This window comes from Carassius carassius, chromosome 37 (assembly GCF_963082965.1).
Source record: "Carassius carassius chromosome 37, fCarCar2.1, whole genome shotgun sequence".
In the NCBI taxonomy this organism is placed as follows: Eukaryota; Metazoa; Chordata; class Actinopteri; order Cypriniformes; family Cyprinidae; genus Carassius; species Carassius carassius.
Genome location: NC_081791.1, coordinates 15599925 through 15618961, shown reverse-complemented (window position 1 = coordinate 15618961; position 19037 = coordinate 15599925). Strand labels below are relative to the sequence as shown.

The 19037-nt window shown below is 36.5% G+C and overlaps 2 protein-coding genes across 7 annotated transcripts in view; both read right to left on the bottom strand.

Moving 5' to 3' along the window:
• Window positions 1-5166, bottom strand: part of LOC132118161 (eukaryotic translation initiation factor 4 gamma 3-like) — a 51388-nt gene extending 46222 nt beyond the window's left edge. For all 5 annotated transcript variants that reach the window (XM_059527768.1, XM_059527769.1, XM_059527770.1 and 2 more), the window contains exon 1: window positions 4539-5166. In XM_059527768.1, coding sequence (XP_059383751.1) covers window positions 4539-4693 — 155 coding nt within the window. In that variant the 5' untranslated portion in view covers window positions 4694-5166. The remainder of the gene's footprint in view (window positions 1-4538) is intronic.
• A 1453-nt stretch (window positions 5167-6619) lies between these two features.
• Window positions 6620-11715, bottom strand: LOC132118160 (putative beta-lactamase-like 1). Of its 2 annotated transcripts, none has more exons than XM_059527767.1 (7): window positions 11351-11715; window positions 10927-11101; window positions 10194-10303; window positions 9943-10100; window positions 8693-8931; window positions 8094-8199; window positions 6620-7932 (listed from the first exon to the last, which is right to left on the bottom strand). In XM_059527767.1, the coding sequence occupies exons 2-7, from the start codon at window positions 11030-11032 to the stop codon at window positions 6954-6956; spliced, it is 1698 nt and encodes a 565-aa protein (XP_059383750.1). In that variant the 5' UTR covers window positions 11033-11101; window positions 11351-11715; the 3' UTR covers window positions 6620-6953. The 2 variants fall into 2 exon arrangements, with proteins under 2 accessions (XP_059383750.1, XP_059383749.1); XM_059527766.1 differs by having other exon boundaries at window positions 10927-11065.
• Between the last annotated feature and the right edge of the window lie 7322 nt (window positions 11716-19037).

Here is a 19037-nt window from a genome sequence, read left to right as displayed (position 1 = left end):
GGCCGAAACACTTTTATTACCGAAACAACACGGCCGAAATGTTATAATGACGCAAACAGAAACCGCGACCTGCACGTGCACCTGCATAGCGCAGACCACGAGCTCCCCGCGTCATTCACTTCACACCAGTGGGTCTTAATAGAGAACATTCTCTCTATTCTTATTCCTTTATTCGCAGCACTAAAGCGTCTCCTAACAAAGAGATTGAGACGGACCACGAAGTGAAAACAAAGAAAAGTACAGTCTTATAGAGTCTGTTAGCACACGTCTCACTGAGATCTTTTCGGATCCTCCGCACTTCATCGCGAATGTGCTTGATCCGCGTTATAAAGACCATTACTTGGACGCGGAAATATGGCAGAGCACACGAGAAATGCTCCAGGCCGCGCTGGATGCGGAGAACCCGCGTGGAGACGGAGAAGCGCCAAGCGCAGGAGACTGAGATCAGAGCGCAAAAAAAAAAAAGACTCGTCTCTGCATATATAATACACACACATATACATATACATGCATAATATCAGATTGTAGCCATATTTCTGCTAGATTTTTTGCTAGATTTCTGCTTTAATTTGATAAAAATGTTTATTTATGCCCTGGCCCTATTTAAATACACTCTCTCAAATATTTCTCAAATGTCAGGCAGATGACAAGCTCAACTGCTCAACAGCTAGATGGTTATCTGTCTGAAGTCCCCATCCCCAGAAGTGATAACAGTCTTGCCTACTGGAGAAGTAATGCACTTTCTAGTACTACAGAGAAAAATTTCAAATGCTCTTCACCTAAATGCACTTTTTATGAGAGAACAGTTAATTTTAAAACCTTTCTGCAGGCCAGTAGGCCTGTACATTATTATTTAATATACAGATGAGTGGGATTAAATTTTAGTTTGAATTTTATTTTATACTGTGCATTGTTGCAATGTGCTTAATAAATATTTGCATAATTTGTAATTATGCATTTTTATGTTTTTTTATAATTTATGTAATTGTAATTATCTTTGAAACTTTAATATTAATTTATGCAATTGCAATGTTTTAATTTTAGTAAAGTTAGTACACGGTCATAGCAATAAATGCAATGGTACTAATAATTGGGATAATTTCTTTCGGTGTTTCGGTTTCGGTTTTCGGCCTTGGTTTTCTCTTTTTCGGTTTTCGGTTTCGGCCAAGAATTTTCATTTCGGTGCATCCCTAATTATTAATGTTGAAAACAGTTTTGCTACTCTATACTTTTGTGAAAACCATGAAGCATTGATTTTCAGGCGCTTTGATGAATAGAAAGTTCAAAAACATTTTGGGTAACAATGTTAAAGTTTTGACTCCGTTTTAATCAATTTAATGCATCCTTGCCGAATAATAGTATTCACTTTAAAAAAATTACAAAAATAAAAAAATCTTAAAGACCCCAAACTTTTGAACAATATTACATGTGTTTATCACTTTCAACATTCTAAATGATATCCAGCACAAATCATCAATGCAGATAGATAACGTTCACCTTGGAATGTTTATTTAAATATGCTGATTAATTAAAAAATCTTTAAAAAGAAGTGAACATTCTGAAAGAAACTCATGTATTACTCATGTTGCAGTTATTTTTCTGTTCCTCTATAAGCTAGCATGAGGTCCAACACAGGGGCTGAGTGCCACAAACTTGAATTCACATTGTTGTCAAGACATGCTGGCTCCCATCAGCATTAACAACCTCTAGCCACACCAGAAAAAAAGAAGCAAACTTTACAAACAAACGCTCCTCAAAACTCCTACATCAATCAACCACACTACACATGACTACACAAAGTGTCTTTTGAATGATGGAGCAATACTGTGCGATTCCTCAAAGAAAACAGGTTCTCACACAAGTGAAAATCCTCAACTGTTGCAACAAGGTTGTCATACACAAGAAGCTGATTGTGTAGATCTGGAGTACAGAGGATGGAGATGCGTCTTCCATCTCCAGCCCCGCAGCAGAGCCTTGCCGCCTCAGTTCTGTCTGTACAACCAGGCTATTGTTAAGAGGGCGGGGAAACCCTTCCTCCTCCAGTGCACCACACACAGAGAGAGTTCAAACAGAGATAATGTACACTTTACTGTAACCAGGGTAAAACAACAGCTGTTAGTTACTCATTTTAACTTTCCCTTGGCGCCCTGCCATGAACCTTTCCCAGTAATCTCAAGCTCCAAAACCACGTCACCCTTTCACAACCACAGCTTCAACTGGTTTGTAGGTTACAGATTTATTTTTAGTTCTACAGTCTCTTTTACTAAGATATACATTTGCAATGACACAGCAGTCACAGTGACTTGTTTTCTCTGCGTTTAAAAATTATCCTCAATTGCTTTAAACACTCTTAAAGTTTCTTCTGCTATGAAGTGCATTATGGTATAAATACACCTCCTGTTAAAAATCAGAGCGTTATATAAAGAACATCAACTCTGAATATAAACCAATATGTTACTATGAGGTTGATCTCTTATATCTCATGCAAGAGTGTAAAGCAGATAATTCTCAGCTAGGAAATGTCTGCAAGTAGATTTCCTGTCAATGAACAAGTACATGAAACCAGTCCGTTGGGGATACATTTTTTACATAGCCAAAAAAAGAAACAAAGCATTAACTGTAAATGCGTTTGGGGGAATCTCCCACCATCACTGTCTCGGACTGTTTTATTATTATGAATTGTTGGAACTGTTTTCCCATGTACACATAGTCTAATTTAATCTTTAGCCCTGTTATTTTAATTCCAAAAAAACAATTCAGACAGATTTAAGTGACTCATTGCAAATGCCAAACCAACATGTCAAGATATTTACTTGCTTATGATGACAAGTGGGCGTTACAGTAGAAGTCAGATATACAAAAACTGCCCTGTAAACCCACACAGTCAAACAGCAGCTTGTTTGTCCAGCAACCAAGAGGCTGACAGAGGGACACGGACAGTTACAACAAAAGGGCGTTAAGCTTTAGAGCCATAAAGAAATATCAACAAGACATCGAGGGCAAGCAAAAGTATGACAGTTTATCTCTGTGGGAAAACATATAGCCTGAGCAGTGTTAAGTTTACCCTACCTAACTGTAAGAAAGAGAAATAAGCTGTATATGTGGGCAGCATTTACCTTACCAAGATGTGAAACAATCTTAAAGGAATAGTTAAACAACAAATAATAATAATAATAATAACTCTGTCATCATTTACTCACCTTTAAATTATTCCAAACCTGTCTTTCTTCTGCTGAACACAAAGAATGTTTTTTGAGGAATGCTGGTAAACAAACGGTTGACGACAGCTATTGACTTCCACAGTATTTGAATTTTGAATACCTTCAAAGTAATGATGACAGAATTAGATTTTTTTGGGGGTGAAAATCCTTTGAAGTCATTTTTTATGCACTTGTCAAGTTTAAGATTTTGGGACATTTTGCTTACAGAAAATGTGTTCATTCAGACAAAAGGAAAAACTAAATAAACATTTAAGTATACACTACACATTTGATCCAAATTGCCCTATATGCATAACATTATGCATTAAATAGAAATAAATGATAATTTAAAGTATAATAAATTTAAAAACAATTATTTTAAATTGTAATAATATATCACAATATTACATTTTTTTCTGTATTTTTGATCAAATAAATGCAGGCTTGATGAGCAGAAGAAACTTCTTTCAAAAACATTAAAAATAGTAATGTTTCCAAACTTTTGGTCTGTACTGTATATATATATATATATTTATAGAGTACATATATCAATCACCTGATCTATATAACATTAGAAAACGGGAAACATTTATTTTTTCCTGAATTTTGGCAGCATTGATAGGATTTAGTTATTTTTAAGTGATAAGAGATTCCTAAAAAATCCTGGCATTAATTAGTTGCTATTATCTGTATAATAACACAACATTCCAGAAAAACGTGTAAAGCCAAACATGTACGATGTCATAACAATACACTGTAATCAATCACAAAGGTAAGTATTGTGCTAATTCTCCTATTCACCTGTGGTGCAGTGGCTTAAAGCAGATGCAGTGAATGGACAGAGGCTGTCATTCTGACTAACATTTCTAGCTGTCTCGCAGTGACAAAAGAGTGAGTTAATCTTGACACAGTTATACAAATATCATTTACAGGCGCTCTCTTATTTTTCAAGCGAAACAGAAAAGGAGAGCTAGTTTTAGCACAGTCAAGCTGGATCAGCCCAAACCGGATGCGGGATGACAGCTCGGCTTTAGAAAGCCACATAAACACTGTTTCTACACTAACGTGCTAGCACCTCCATGTTCAAGAAACAAAACCTGACTTAAGCCACAACCAAACCAAATCAAAGCTGGTATTAGCCGGTACACAGTACAACACACTCCAGCGCTGTCAAAACCTAGTGGCCCGCCTGCCTAGACAGCAGATTTGGGCATCATATACATTCAATCGAATGCCTATGATATTAAAAAAAGCTATCCAGGGTAACCTCACTAGGCTCTGAAACACAAACACATATACAGATTTGTGATGAAGCGAGATGCTTTCAGAGAAGGATACTGTGTCTGCGGCTGTTGAGGCACCGGTGTCCCCTGCGGTAGCGGCAATGGGGTCAGGGTGGCCCGCAGCTGACTCGAGGGTGACGGTCCTGGTCCGGTTCCAGGTCCAGGTCCAGCGGCGGCTGGTTTTGGCACCGCTTTCGGCGGCAAACTCATCGCAAATAAAAAACAAAATAAAACAAACGCACGGCTTTACAGATATTTACAATAATAAATTATCTAGCGGCTAAACTGTCCACGTAAGAAAAACTATTGCTGGCGAGTTACGTAAACACCGGGCCTTTTAGGAGCAGGTTGCCGGTGTCTGAGCGGATGGAAAAGCTTGAGCTAACAGGCTAACTAGCTTATTGATAGAGTAGCAGGTTAAAGTTAGCCAGCTAGCGCTTATTGTGGTTTATATTCATTGCTGAAGGTTGGGGGGCTGTTCCCCCTCCCCGGCCGGGGTTTCCGAGGATCTAGTTGGCCTCTTTTTGCCAGGGCGATCTTGACAGGCGAGCCCCCTTTGGAAAATGAAGAACACTTTGTTTACAACTGCTCTTTGACGAGAGTATCTCCACGGAGTGTGATGATTCCGTTCAACATGGCGCTGTGGCCGCCTCCAGCAGTCCTACAGGACAGACCTTTCGTTTTACTTCGGGTGATTTCGGCGAGTGGAATTTGCAACGAGTGTATACGGAAGTACGGAATGCGCTTTCCGGAACTCATAACCTACTTGGATGTTAGCCAAGGATATAATAATAAACGTTGTAAAGACTGCCCAAAAGAATGGAATTAGATTAAAAAAAAATGACATCGCTGTATGTGTACATATAAAATATGCAAACCTTTTTGTGTTTATGGTTCGGCCCCGATTTGTGATGTTACAGTGACATCTTGCGTCCACAGGACATGCAGTCTCTATATAGACAGCATAATTTTCACAATGTAGTGATAATTTATAAATTAATAATGCTCTCTTGTGACCAAGCTCATGCTTTCAACACAATTGTATTTATAAAAGGAATAGCTTGATTGACTCCATAGAGAAAGTGAGCTCAATCACAATCAGTTAGTAGCCTATTTATTAGTATGAATGTTTTGTCAAATCTTACATGGAACTTGCAATTGCTGTAGGATTCCAGAGTCAAGATGTAAAAAACATTCACTTAACATCCTAAAAGATGAACACCTTAAGCATGAAGAAGATGAATGGTAAAAAAATAAAATAAAATAAAATAAAACACATTCTCAGTCTAAAGTGTTTGTGTCTTTCCAGTTTATGGTTACTTGTGAACTTTCCTCTAACATATTGATTTTTCAAGATTTGTAGGTTAACGGTGATGTACAGTTTGATTTTTCCAGTTGTCAGTATCCTCAATACTTGTTTCCCAAGAAACAACAGGGCATTGACAGCGGATTACAGTAAGTGTTTATCTCAGCAAGACCATATGTTGGCTCAAATGCCTTTGATGGACTTTGCGTGCACAAATACATTTATTTTTTATTGGTAAGTCACAAATAATTTAATAAGTATATCCTGTTTTTCTACATTGTACGGTGTATTTGTAAAAGTATATTGATTTAGAAAAATAACATTTACATTATCAATAAAAATCAAGATGCTAAAATGAGGCCTGTTCACACCAAGAATGATAACTATAAAGAAAAATATAACAGTAACTGTATTAGCATCCACATCAACTCACTTTAACACTCTATTTATCACACACTGCAGTGTTGATATCTGGACCTTTAAATTCTATAGAGTCAGATGGGTTCTGATTGTTTGTGAACGTATTTAGCATTTTTTAATTGTTCTGAAAGTGATTCAAATGATATTGTGTCTGTGTCAATATCATTTTATTTGTGTAATGGATTTCCCTTTTCTCATTCAATTAAATTGCCTAAAACCTTTATAGTTATTATTGTTGATGTGAATGGGCCTTTACACTGGTTTGCATTCAAAGACGAATAAAATGTTTAGAAAACAAATATATTAGTATTAGAGCTGAAATATGCTTTTAACTAACTGAACTCTGCAATGTGCTGATCAAGGTTACACAAAATGGGGTGCTTTGGAAACTGATACACAGGTGCAAATGCTTAGGGAAGGCACACACTTTACTTTGAATTAAGACACACAGTTCAAGCTTCTTAGAAACACACGTAAATGAATGGACAGTTGCCCATTATGTATAGATATTCCTTCTGAAGAAAGGGAAAACAACAGTAGGAGATACTATACATAAAAATTACCATTTTCAAAATGGTCAAAATAAAAATAAGAAAAGGTATTCTAAATATACATTCAGCATCTCGACCCAAAAGTTTATTAAAATGTGTACAATTATAGGTTGAAGTTCCTCAGAATTTGACACTTTCATCCTGAAGAGCACCTTTTAGCTTATTAACTCAAAAGCATGATCAAATGATTTCTTCAACCACTGAAAATCGGTTTGCGAGGTATCCTTGTGACTTTATAAGTGTTTAACCCTGGGACATCAAAACCTGGTGAGAGCCCCTTTTTGTTAAAGATGTAAAAGTTGAAAAGCTGCCCATCCTGAGATTGAAGAGACACCCAAGCAGCGTTAAGTTTGAGCTGACATGGGTACTCCTTCTCAAACACCACCCTGAAGACCCTATCCTGCAGATAACTGAGTTTCAAACTTCTATACTTCATGGGAACCATTGTGTCTACTTGAGGTCCACACTGCTCCAGAGACAGCACTCCAACTGCATCTGCTTTGATCTCATAGAACGTTATGTTGCTATAAGTAAAGTAACCTATGTAGGGATCAGGGTCAGGAGTAGGATTGAAAACACGAGGTGCATCTCTGAAGGCACTTTCCATGGCGGGGATGAGTGAACTGTAGACTTTAGCCACCAGATCCTCATCTTCAGGTTTGGTTCCAGCCATAAGGATGACCAACCCCAGCTTCAAGCGAGGAACAAGGGAGATTGAGGCTGAATAACCATCCAGATCTCCATCTTTGCGGATTATGTCATAGCCCAACTGCTCATTGACCTCCCACGGTGTGCCAGTTTGTTCAGCAAAGTAGCTATTTTCACAGCGAAACAGAGAAGTTAACATGGTTTTGAGAGTCTCAGGTTGGAGAACCGGGTGGTAGTATGCCCCCAGAAGCATCATTACTAGTTTGGCTAAGTCTGCAGGTGTGGAGTACATTTGCCCTGATGGTCTATACCAGCCGAGGTCATAGAGGGGGGCGGGATACCCGTTTGAGTAAACACCTATCGCCATCCGTTTCTTTATTTGAGAGGTGATTTCAAATCCAGTGTCCTCCATTCCCAGTGGCTGCAGGATATTTTCAGACACCCATTGCTGATAATCCATCCCCGCTACCTTCTCTGCCATCACGTGGGCCAGCAGGGAGAAGGCCAGGTTGCTGTAGTGGCATCTGAGGACAGTAGAGGAGTAGAATTACTTCCTCTAGGGAGAAGCCACAAGTGCATTCATTGCATCTGCTGTCATTAATTATTTACACCTCCTCTAATTCATAAAACATCCTTTCAACACAAGTTAGAAGAGAGAACTATACTATCTTCTGTACTAGCTTACTTTGTTCCAGGATCAGCCACGAGAACATCATCTTGTAATAAATCCACAGCAGCCTGAGTGTTGCCTTTCCACAGTAAAGTAGTTGCCCGGAGCCGCCTGGGTAAACCTATAATTAATAATGAATCCAAAATATACAGTTTTTAACACACACACACATATATATATATATATAATGAAATATAAAATCCCAAAAGTATGATTATAATTTTTTTTCACCAAAGCAAATGGTTTTTCAAAAACTGGATTGTATTTGAAGAAAACTCTTTCCATTGTCAATTTCCTGTCTTAAACTTGAAATCACAATTTCTGAACACAATATAATCAGCACCACTATTTCTGGCACATTATATAAACATCAGCGTGAGGTGAGCTGAGTACAGTGTGTTAGGCCATTCCTTCAGGTCTAATCATACACTAGAGGCAAACCCACTTAGTCATGTTAGGAAACAGAGCTGATTAGGGTAGCCGTGGAAATTCTCAGCCTAAAAACAGCTGATCTAATTACAGGTTTCACCTTCTTTATTTTTACAGCACTAATCGTATACACGCTAATCATCATCTATTATCTAAACAGCCCCTTGAGATACTGTGGTCCTCACCTGACAGCTGACTGGCCATCCTTCTCAGGGTAACTGAGGAGACGTGGACTTGAGCCTCTCTACTGCTCATGCCATCAGAGGTGGCCTTCAAGTCATGATTCCTTCTTTTCCCTAGAGGGTTTTTTATGGTGAAGTTCTTAACATATTTCCCCAGGGGGTCATCCAAGGAACTCACTTTTCCATCCTCCCAAAGTTTGTAGAGCATCAAGGTGGGGAAGATTTTAGACAGGCTTGCAATTCTTTGGAGGTATAACCATAACAAACAACAAAGAAGCACATTACAAAAGGAGCCGTAACTATAAATTTATAATGCTAAATGTTTATAATGTAAATTTGTATATCTACTGTATATTTGAATTTTAAATCAACTTTTTGCTTAAATTTGTTGTCACCAAATGTATTCATTTCTCATAAATTGCGGGACTCAAATACATTAGCTCACACAAATATGTTCTAAGAATAAATAAATAAAAAAATTAAAAAATATAATTTTTTTCTAACATTATGTGAACATTAGAAAAAACATTAAGGTAACATTAATTCCATGTTATCATTTTGCAAACAATATGGGGAAGTTAGTTTTTAATGTCCTCTGAACCATCTAAGTTTGAACGTTTACTAAAATATTTCATAAAATTATTTCATGTAAATAAATAAAAAATGTTTATTTAAATAATGTTTGCTAACAGTTTGAGAATGTTATTATTAATGACCGAATAACTTTCAACGAACACTCTATTATCATTACTTGAAAAAAGTTTGTTCATAACTTTGAGATAACCTTGCCAGAACGTTGCCAGTACTAAGAATGTTCTCAATTAGCATTAAAGATATTTAAACAACAGTTTTTATTGGTAATGCTTGGGGAAATTTTGCCCCTGTGCAACTGCTTAGATTCCTTTTGAAATTAACATTTATGGAATAACTGTAAACGTGACCTTAATATTAAATGTGTAATCTAACTCTTGTAGTTATTTAAACATTTTAAGTGCATGTAGGTTGCCAAGTCTGTGTAACAAAACCAGGCCAACTGCATCAGTATAAAAGCTGCACAAGTCTGCAAAAGTCTGCACTGTGGACGTGGCAACACTGATATCAACTGATCATATACTGTATAGCCTATGTAAAAAGAATACATAGTCGAATTATGCCCTGTCATTTAAACGTTAATTAATCGTGAAACACCACTAAGCCAGAGAAGGTGGAGCATAATCATCAAATCATAAGTGTGCAAAGCCATGTTAACCCACCTGTAAATTGTGTGCTCATTTACTGGTGAAGATGTGGGGTCACTTCCATTCCTTCTGCCAAACTTACCATTCCACAATACAGAATCATTAAATACTACAATGGCAGAGATGGCTGGCAGTTTTGTGGCGTCAATGCTGGTCCTCAAAATTGCATCCACCTGGAGTAAATCATATTTGTAACAGTTATCAAACTTATTTTTCTAGTCAGGAATCCAGACCAAAATAACTTATAAATGCCTTGGCGGTCTGACCTTGTCCAAAGCTTGCATGAGGACAGGTATCGGGTGCTCCAACGGCACAGGCTCAGGGAAACGCGGGCACATCTTCTCCTCTTTCAATTCTTTTGCATAACTTTTATCCACTGCAAAGTAAAAAAGATTATATGTACGCTACGACAAATATGTAAACATATAATACTCAATACTTAAACACAACAATTATAAACTATTTTGTGTTAAAGGCAGCACAAAACATTGGGGCTGTACATAAAAGAACACGCCTGAATGTTCTTTTGTTAACTTTTCTGAATGTTCTGAATGTTAATGCCTGAATCACGCATATGTAATTTATCATTATATAATATAGTGCATTTGACATAAAATGGAGTATGGGGGCGGGTGTTCGGTCCATAATCATGTATTTTACACAAAGTTGTTTTTCCCTTCCCCCAAGTTATAATCAGGCTTTACGGAACGCAGTAATCTACAAGCCACTATGTCGAGCTCTGGGTAATCCATAGACAACTCCTGAAAACCATTAATTAAGCACAAGGAGATCGAAAAGTCAAATGGAAGGATGTTCCCTGAAGCAGTAAATGCTGTCAGGCATTTCTAACCATTAGGTAAAAAAAGAACAAGATTTTCTATTTTTCTGAGAAAAATGCCTCTTTTATTCAAAATAAGTATTTGCCATCCATTCATTGAGGTTTGATGGCCTTTTTCCCAATCTTTCTATTGTACAGTAGCGATTTGGATTTTAATTTACCTGGTTTTGCTTTGGGAAGTCTGTACTGCCAAATAAAACAGCCCGTCATTACAAAGGAGAGAAGCAAAAAGAAGACCATTCCTAATTTTGTCCATTTCACTTTCATCTTTGCAGTCGGGTGGTCGTCTTCTCTGGGAGGCTTAATGAGAAAGAACAGTTTCACAGACACAAACTTCTGAATATATATATATATATATATATATATATATATATATATATATATATATATATATATATATATATTGCACATATGTAATGTATATTTTATCTTTAACAAGAATCATAAAAATAAGTTACACTGATTACCGTAATCTTTATTGTAAGCATGATTTAAAAAATAAACAGCATTGTGTACTGCTCATGATATTATTTCCACTGTATTTAATACTGTAAGGTATAATATTCTCAGGATAAATTATCTTACCACACGGTTTCCTCCTTTAAGACAAATTCAGAGTTCCGTTTGATCCGGCCACAACTGTTAGGTCTATCCATGCAGAGGCTTGTTTAAAAAAAAACATTCAAAGTGGAATTCCACATAAGCTGATAAAATACAGACATAACCAGAGCTTACTAGCCATTCACCAGCCATGCTTTAATCTTAACAATAAACCGAGCACTGACTTCTCAGCATCCTCTCGACCAACTGCAGGCCTGCACGTCATAATCTGAAGATATCCGTCTTAACAGCCTCACTCCTGATCTTTACACATCCATTCTGTTCATTTAGGTTATATATATATATATATATATATTTTTTTTTTTATCTCATAACTTTTCTTTGTTTAAACTTTTGAACTTTACCAATCCCTTATATTAATTCAGCTTTTGACATACAGCCAAGTATGGTGCTTAGGGTCATTGTCTTGTTGGAAGGTGAACCTTCGGCCCAGTCTGAGGTCCTGAGCACTCTGGAGAAGGTTTTCGTCCAGGATATCCCTGTACTTGGCCGCATTCATCTTTTTGCAACCAGTCGTCCTGTCCCTGCAGCTGAAAAACACCCCCACAGCATGATGCTGCCACAACCATGCTTCACTGTTGGGACTGTATTGGAAAGGTGATGAGCAGTGCCTGGTTTTCTCCACACATACCACTTAGAGTTAAGGCCAAAAAGTTCTATATTGGTCTCATCAGATCAGAGAATCCTCCAGGTGTTTTTTAGCAAACTCCATGGGGGCTTTCATGTGTCTTGCACTGAGGAGAGGTTTCTGTCGGGCCACTCTGACATAAAGCCCAGACTGTTGGAGGGCTGCAGTGATGGTTGACTTTCTACAACTTCCTCCCACCTCCCGACTGCATCTCTGGAGCTCAGCCACAGTGATCTTTGGGTTCTTCATTACCTCTCTCACCAAGGCTCTTCTCCCCTGATAGCTCAGATTGGCCGGACGGCCAGCTCTAGGAAGGGTTCTGGTCGTCCAAAACGTCTTCCATTTAAGGATTATGGAGGCCACTGTGCTCTTAGGAACCTTAAGTGCAGCAGAAATTTTTTTTGTAACCTTGGCCAGAACTGTGCCTTGCCACAATTCTGTCTCTGAGATCTTCATGCAGTTCCTTTGACCTCATGATTCTCATTTGCTCTGACATGCACTGTGAGCTTTAAGGTCTTATATAGACAGGTGTGTGGCTTTCCTAATCAAGTCCAATCAGTATAATCAAATGAACTTAAATGATTTTAGCAAATGGCTGCAATATAACAACATTTATAAAAGTAATTTAATCGGCTTTTTGACACAATATCAGATTCATTGCATCGCTTACGTGCCTGGGAGCCAGTTCAATAATGAATCAGGCGTGAAGTGGATATCAGTGCCATAAAAAGAGAATTATTGACTGGTAGCCATATGCTTGACTGAACTACTTATTTGATCTCATCCTCCTGGTTTTGAAGCATGGCAGTGAGCTGCCCTCGGGCTCCATGACTAAACCGGTGAGATCGATACCATCAGCCTGTCTGCTCAAGCTGTGACTGCTTGGTGGTGGTTTTATTGTGCCCACACAATCCTATATATAATAACATAAACATATGTCAATCTGCTAGTCATACCTGGCAAAATCAATTGTGTACCCTGAGCATTATATTATTATCATTATGTTTAATTATTCTTTTTCTTACGAAAAACAATTTGCCATGGACCATGCCTTTCTGTCATTAGATGCCGAAAAGGCGTTTGACATGATCGAATGGTGTTATCTTTTTGGGACACTCAAAAGATTTGTCTTGGGAGAATTTTTTTTTTAAATGGATTCAATTACTATATACAGAGCCCATAGCCAAATGGCAATGAAAGAAAAGAAGCTGTAACAAACAGCCAGTCATTGAGAACTTTTAGCCTATGTAAATACCCATTATCGCCCCTTCTTTTCTTGTTTGCTATCGAGCCTCTCGCTATAGCAATACGTAATTCCCCTGATATTACTGGTATTCAAATCGGAGGAACAGAGCATCGCTTGTCTCTTTTTGCAGATGATGTCGTTTTGTTTTTAACTGATCTAGGGAAGTCTGTACAGGCTGTTGGCGAAATTCTGAAGATGTTTGGTGAATTCTCAGGGTATAAAATTAACCAAAAGAAAAGCTCCCTGTTAATGCTGAACAAAAATAACCCTACAATACAAACACAATTTACATGTACCTAAAGGCTTCACTTACCTGGGAATTAAAATAAATCCTGACATAAAGAAAATTGTATCTATTAATTATAATCCCTTAGTAAAAAAGGTATTGGACTCCTTAGAAAGATGGGGTGGAAAGCCAATTTCTATAATAGGTTGCATTAATGTTATTAAAATGTCAATTCTCCCAAAATTCTTATATCTTTTCCAGTCCATCCCCTTACACATTCCAGCATCCTTCTTTTCCTCATTGAATAAAACCCTTTCCAATTTATATGGAATAGTTAACCTCCCAGGCTGCGGCTCTCCCTTCTATATCTGCCCTATGACCGAGGGGGGCTTAGATTGCCTAATGTCAAGTTGTACTATTGGGCAGCTCAACTTTGTGCTGCTACTTATTATTTTTCTACCAATGATACACCATCTTGGATACACATTGAGCACAATACATTGAAGCTACCCATGACATCTTATCTTTATGCAGCCGAAATTAAACAATTATTAAAAGATATTAAAAATCCTTTTCTCAAAAACACAATATCAATCTGGCACCAATCTCACTCTGCCTTTTCGGAGGTATCTAGGCTCTCATGTTTGTCGCCAATTTGGGGAAATTATAGATTTAAACCAGGAAGAACAGACATGGGGTTTAGAATTTGGCTGAATAATGGCTTGAATAAAATTGGTGACCTATATAGTGAAGGAGTATTGATGTCTTTTGAGCAATTGGTAAATAAATATGGCTTGCCCAAAAAACACTTTTTTAAGTACTTACAGATTAGAAGTTTCATCACTACCCAACTAAAGTCCACTGTGAAACCCCCACTCTCCACTATAGAGAATATAGCCGTTAACCATCATCAGAGTAGAGGCCTGCTTTCCAAATTTTATAACATTTTACTACTTTCCTCAAAAGAAAGTAGTCTTTCTTATTTACAAGCATGGAAAACTGATTTACAAACAGAAATTTCAGATGATGAGTGGAACAATTCTTGCCTGTTGGCACAGACGCAAACTATTAACACCAGGTTTAGATTGCTGCATTATTTATAACCTATATTACTCCTGTAAAACTTCACCATTTTAATTCTAATATTCCTCATGTCTGTGTAAAATGTGGTGTAGACAAGGGCACTCTTCTTCATTGTATGAGGCAGTGTCCGGAACTTCAGATTTTTTGGAAGGAGGTTACTACATTTGTTTCCCGTTTGATTGAATGTAACATGCCTATGGACTGTAAACTCTGCTTACTGGCCTTAGGCCTTGTTAATGCAACCTATTATAGAATATATATATATATATATATATATATATATATATATATATATATATATAAGTGTTGGGAAGGTTACTTTGGAAATGTAATAGGTTACAGATTACAAGTTACCCTATTTAAAATGTAATAGTAGTGTAACTTTTTTAATTACTTTAATAAAGTAATGTAACTAATTACTTTTGAGTACATTTTGATTACTTTTATAAATTTCTAATGAATGTTAATTTGCAACTGTTAATCATCTTCAACCATTTTACACCATGCAGGTTTAACCTTACAGTAGTGCTCAATACTGTCAAACTTTCACCATCCTTCATCACTTAAATTAAGATGATCACATTTGAACACATCCACCACACAATCAGACTTTACTTAGAGATTGATCTGAAGTTCAAAGCAGATTTAAAATCAAAATAAATAGTTTATAGATACTGTTTTTGAAACCAAATCTTTGCATAACTACAGGCATCTAACTGCATCTAACAATGGTTTGGAGAAAAATAGTTAATAAAAAAATAAAAGCATATACATCAACTCAAATACGGTTATCTAATAAGCATGTGTACTATTTTGTGTACTAAACTCCTGAAACATTGGTGTCTTTTTGAAACACTGCTGTCTCTTTGTATATGATATGATGATAGTTTCTCAAAATAAGTAAAAAATGCTCATGAAGTGACTGTTCTAGAGATTAATTTCCATGAGGGGCGGACTGGGGAAAAAAATAGGCTGGGAAATCTCACACTCATAAACCCACAACCCATTCTGAAACATGGACAACCCTATTTTTTTTTTTTGGACCTGACATGAAAAAGATTTGAATCCTTAGGTTGGAGGACTTGCAACGTAATTAAGAGTTCTCTCCTGAACTGCACCTTCACTTCCATTATCCATTCATCTCTCTCATGACTTTAATACTGAAGATTTTTATTTGACTTTTACCATGTTTTGTAAGTGCAATTTTGTTTTTTTGGCAAATGAATTACCACTTGTATTTATTTTTACTACAAATTCCATAATTAAACCACGGTTAGTGCCATACCATAGGCTACATTAATTTTCCTAAGGGTTGTGTTTTTGTATGCACTAGCTCCCCCTAAACCTATGATAAAATATGATGATTTGTCTGCTAACTTACTACTGTAACATTACAATAGATATTAATGACGTCGTTTATACAGTATTTTGAGTGATTGCGAGCAATGTGCTGCTGCTGCTTGACTAAGTAAACAAAGACAAAACTACGTTAGCATATTTACAGATGAAACTGACCTGCACCTGAAACCCTGAACAGAAGTGTCGCTTCTCTGCTCCAGCTGTGCGCTTACACAGTTCACTCCGGTCTCTCTCTCTCGCATTGATTACTCGGAATCTGATCCAAACCGTTCGGCGGAGGCGCGGAGAGCGCGCGAGCCCAACCATCGCCAGTCACGACTAACCGATTCATGATTTATTAGAGATTTAATTATCGAATGGCGGATTCGGAAATAATCGCTTAAGTATATTCGGCCTGCAATTATACAATAACAATATTAAAGTAGAGGGCCAAATCGTCTGCCAGGCCACCGGGAATAGTCCCGGTTCTCCCGATGGCCAGTCAGTGCCTGATTTCCACAGACACGCAGAACGTGCAGGATTCATATTCAGTCTTTTTGCGGCTTAATATTCACAGACATCAGTCCATATCGGGTTTTGATTCAAGTGTACTGACCTACTTTTGATTTATTCGTCCAAAATGTGGCATATTGCGTCATTATAGGCTGAATTCCATTTTTATGACTGGATTCTACGAATGTGTTTTCCGCTTCTCGGAGATTATGGGCCATATGTCTTAGTGCAATTTGGGAAAGTATAAGCTGTATGTGGATGTGTGTAAATATTCAAATGTAATCCTCTTTGTAATCGTTACAATTTTCATAAGTAACTGTAATTTAATTACTCATTTTTTCTTAGTAACTGTAACTGATTACTGTTACATTTATTTTGTAATTAAATTACGTAACGCCGTTACATGTAACTAGTTACTCCCCAACACTGTATATATATATATATATATATATATATATCTTTGTATATTTTTAAAAATATATTATTAAATAAATATTTTGTTTCTTTCTTTCACATATTCTTTGAGCCAATACCTTGATGACTTTCCCGAAAACTGAAGACTTGGGGTGCTGCCAACTGATACCGTCCTACCATTCAGAGTCTAATTCACAGAGGACCATGTGCATGCTCCAGATATTAAATTACTCATGAAATATTTGCTCATCCTCCAGGCCTTGTTCAACTTAACAGAAAACTCTGCTAAGTCCTGAAATGTCAAAGAGAGCAGATCTGAGTCACCTCTGTGAGCAAGGTCAATTTTTCCAATTTAGAGCAGCAGGATTAGAAAGCCAGACCCGTATTAGTGTGTGTTACTATCAGAAGCCATCAAAATGGCACAGTTGGGTGTCATGTTTGCTTCTACACTCACAATAGAGAGTATTTTGAAGGTCTGTGCTCTCATGGGAGAGTTTGGAGCAAGACGCTCTGACCTTCTTTAAGGGGTGCTGACCTTCTTTGAGCTTGGTTAGTCTCAGGCTTTAAAGCTGAATCATTGCTACAAACAGTAATGTGACTGTATTGATTATGTAGAACTTTACATTTGTACAGGTATTATTAAACATTTTTATTTAATATTTAAACTAGTGCTGTCAAATGATTAATCGCGATTAATCGTATCCAAAATAAAAGTTTTGGTTTACATAATATATGTACAGTACAGACCAAAAGTTTGGACACACCTTCTCATTCAAAGAGTTTTCTTTATTTTCATGACTATGAAAATTGTAGAGTCACATTGAAGGCATCAAGGGCTATTTGACCAAGAAGGAGAGTGATGGGGTGCTGCGCCAGATGACCTGGCCTCCACAGTCACCGGACCTGAACCCAATCGAGATGGTTTAGGGGTGAGCTGGACCGCAGACAGAAGGCAAAAGGGCCAACAAGTGCTAAGCATCTCTCTGGGAACTCATCAAGAGAACTTTGAAGAACCTAGAATATGACATATTTTCAGTTGTTTCACACTTTTTTGTTATGTATATAATTCCATATATAATTCCACATGTGTTAATTCATAGTTTTGATGCCTTCAGTGTGAATCTACAATTTTCATAGTCCTGAAAATAAAGAAAACTCTTTGAATGAGAAGGTGTGTCCAAACTTTTGGGCTGTAATGTATGTGTACTCTGTATATTTATTATGTATATATAAATACAAATATGTGCATGTATATATTTCAGAAAAATATGTTGTTTATATATTAAATATATTTATTTATAGTATAAATTATCTGAATATAAATATAGACGTGAATACATGTAAATATTTTCAAAATATCTACTGTATGTGTGTGTATTTATATATACATAATAAATATACACAGTACACACATATATTATGCAAACAAAAAACTTTTATTTTGGATACAATTAATTGATTTATTGTTTTTTGTTTTTTATTGATTTAAATTTTTTTAATTTAAATACTGTATTTAAAATTGTATTAAATATGTTGAAAATGTTTATTCTGTATTTGTATTCTATATCTGTAAATGTATTTTATGTATAATATACATGTGTGTATAATCTTTTATTCAAATATACATTATTTAATATTTTTATTACATTATTATATTTGTATTATATTATTATGATATTTCATACATAATAATGACAAAATAAATCTTAAAATATAATATATGTGAATATGAATGTGTATTATCTCTCTCTCTCTTTCTCTCTCTATATATATAGGAGTGTTTAATTAGTAGTAAACTGGCTCATCGCCATCCCTGTCCGGTTATGACTGAACACTGGAGCCTGAGAGACACATGGTCACTTTCCAAAATAACCCAGTAATCACTTACACAGATGAGTGGAAGTAAAGACAAAATACTGTAGGCATGTTTCCAAGTGACAAAAAAAAAAAAAAAAAAGAAGAAGAAGAAATTGAAACTTTCTAATGAAAAAAATTTCATTAAGCCCAGTGAAACGTAATTAATTCGAATTATTAAGCAGAATGAAGCATTTTAGTCACCATTCAGGACAAAATAAGCTACTTTTCATTATTATGACTAATTATAGAGTGCAACTGTATGATGTCACTGTTCTCTTGTGAGCTTAAACGAGGACCATTTGTTCTCTTATTAAAACACACCCAGATGCAGTTTAAAACTGTAGTA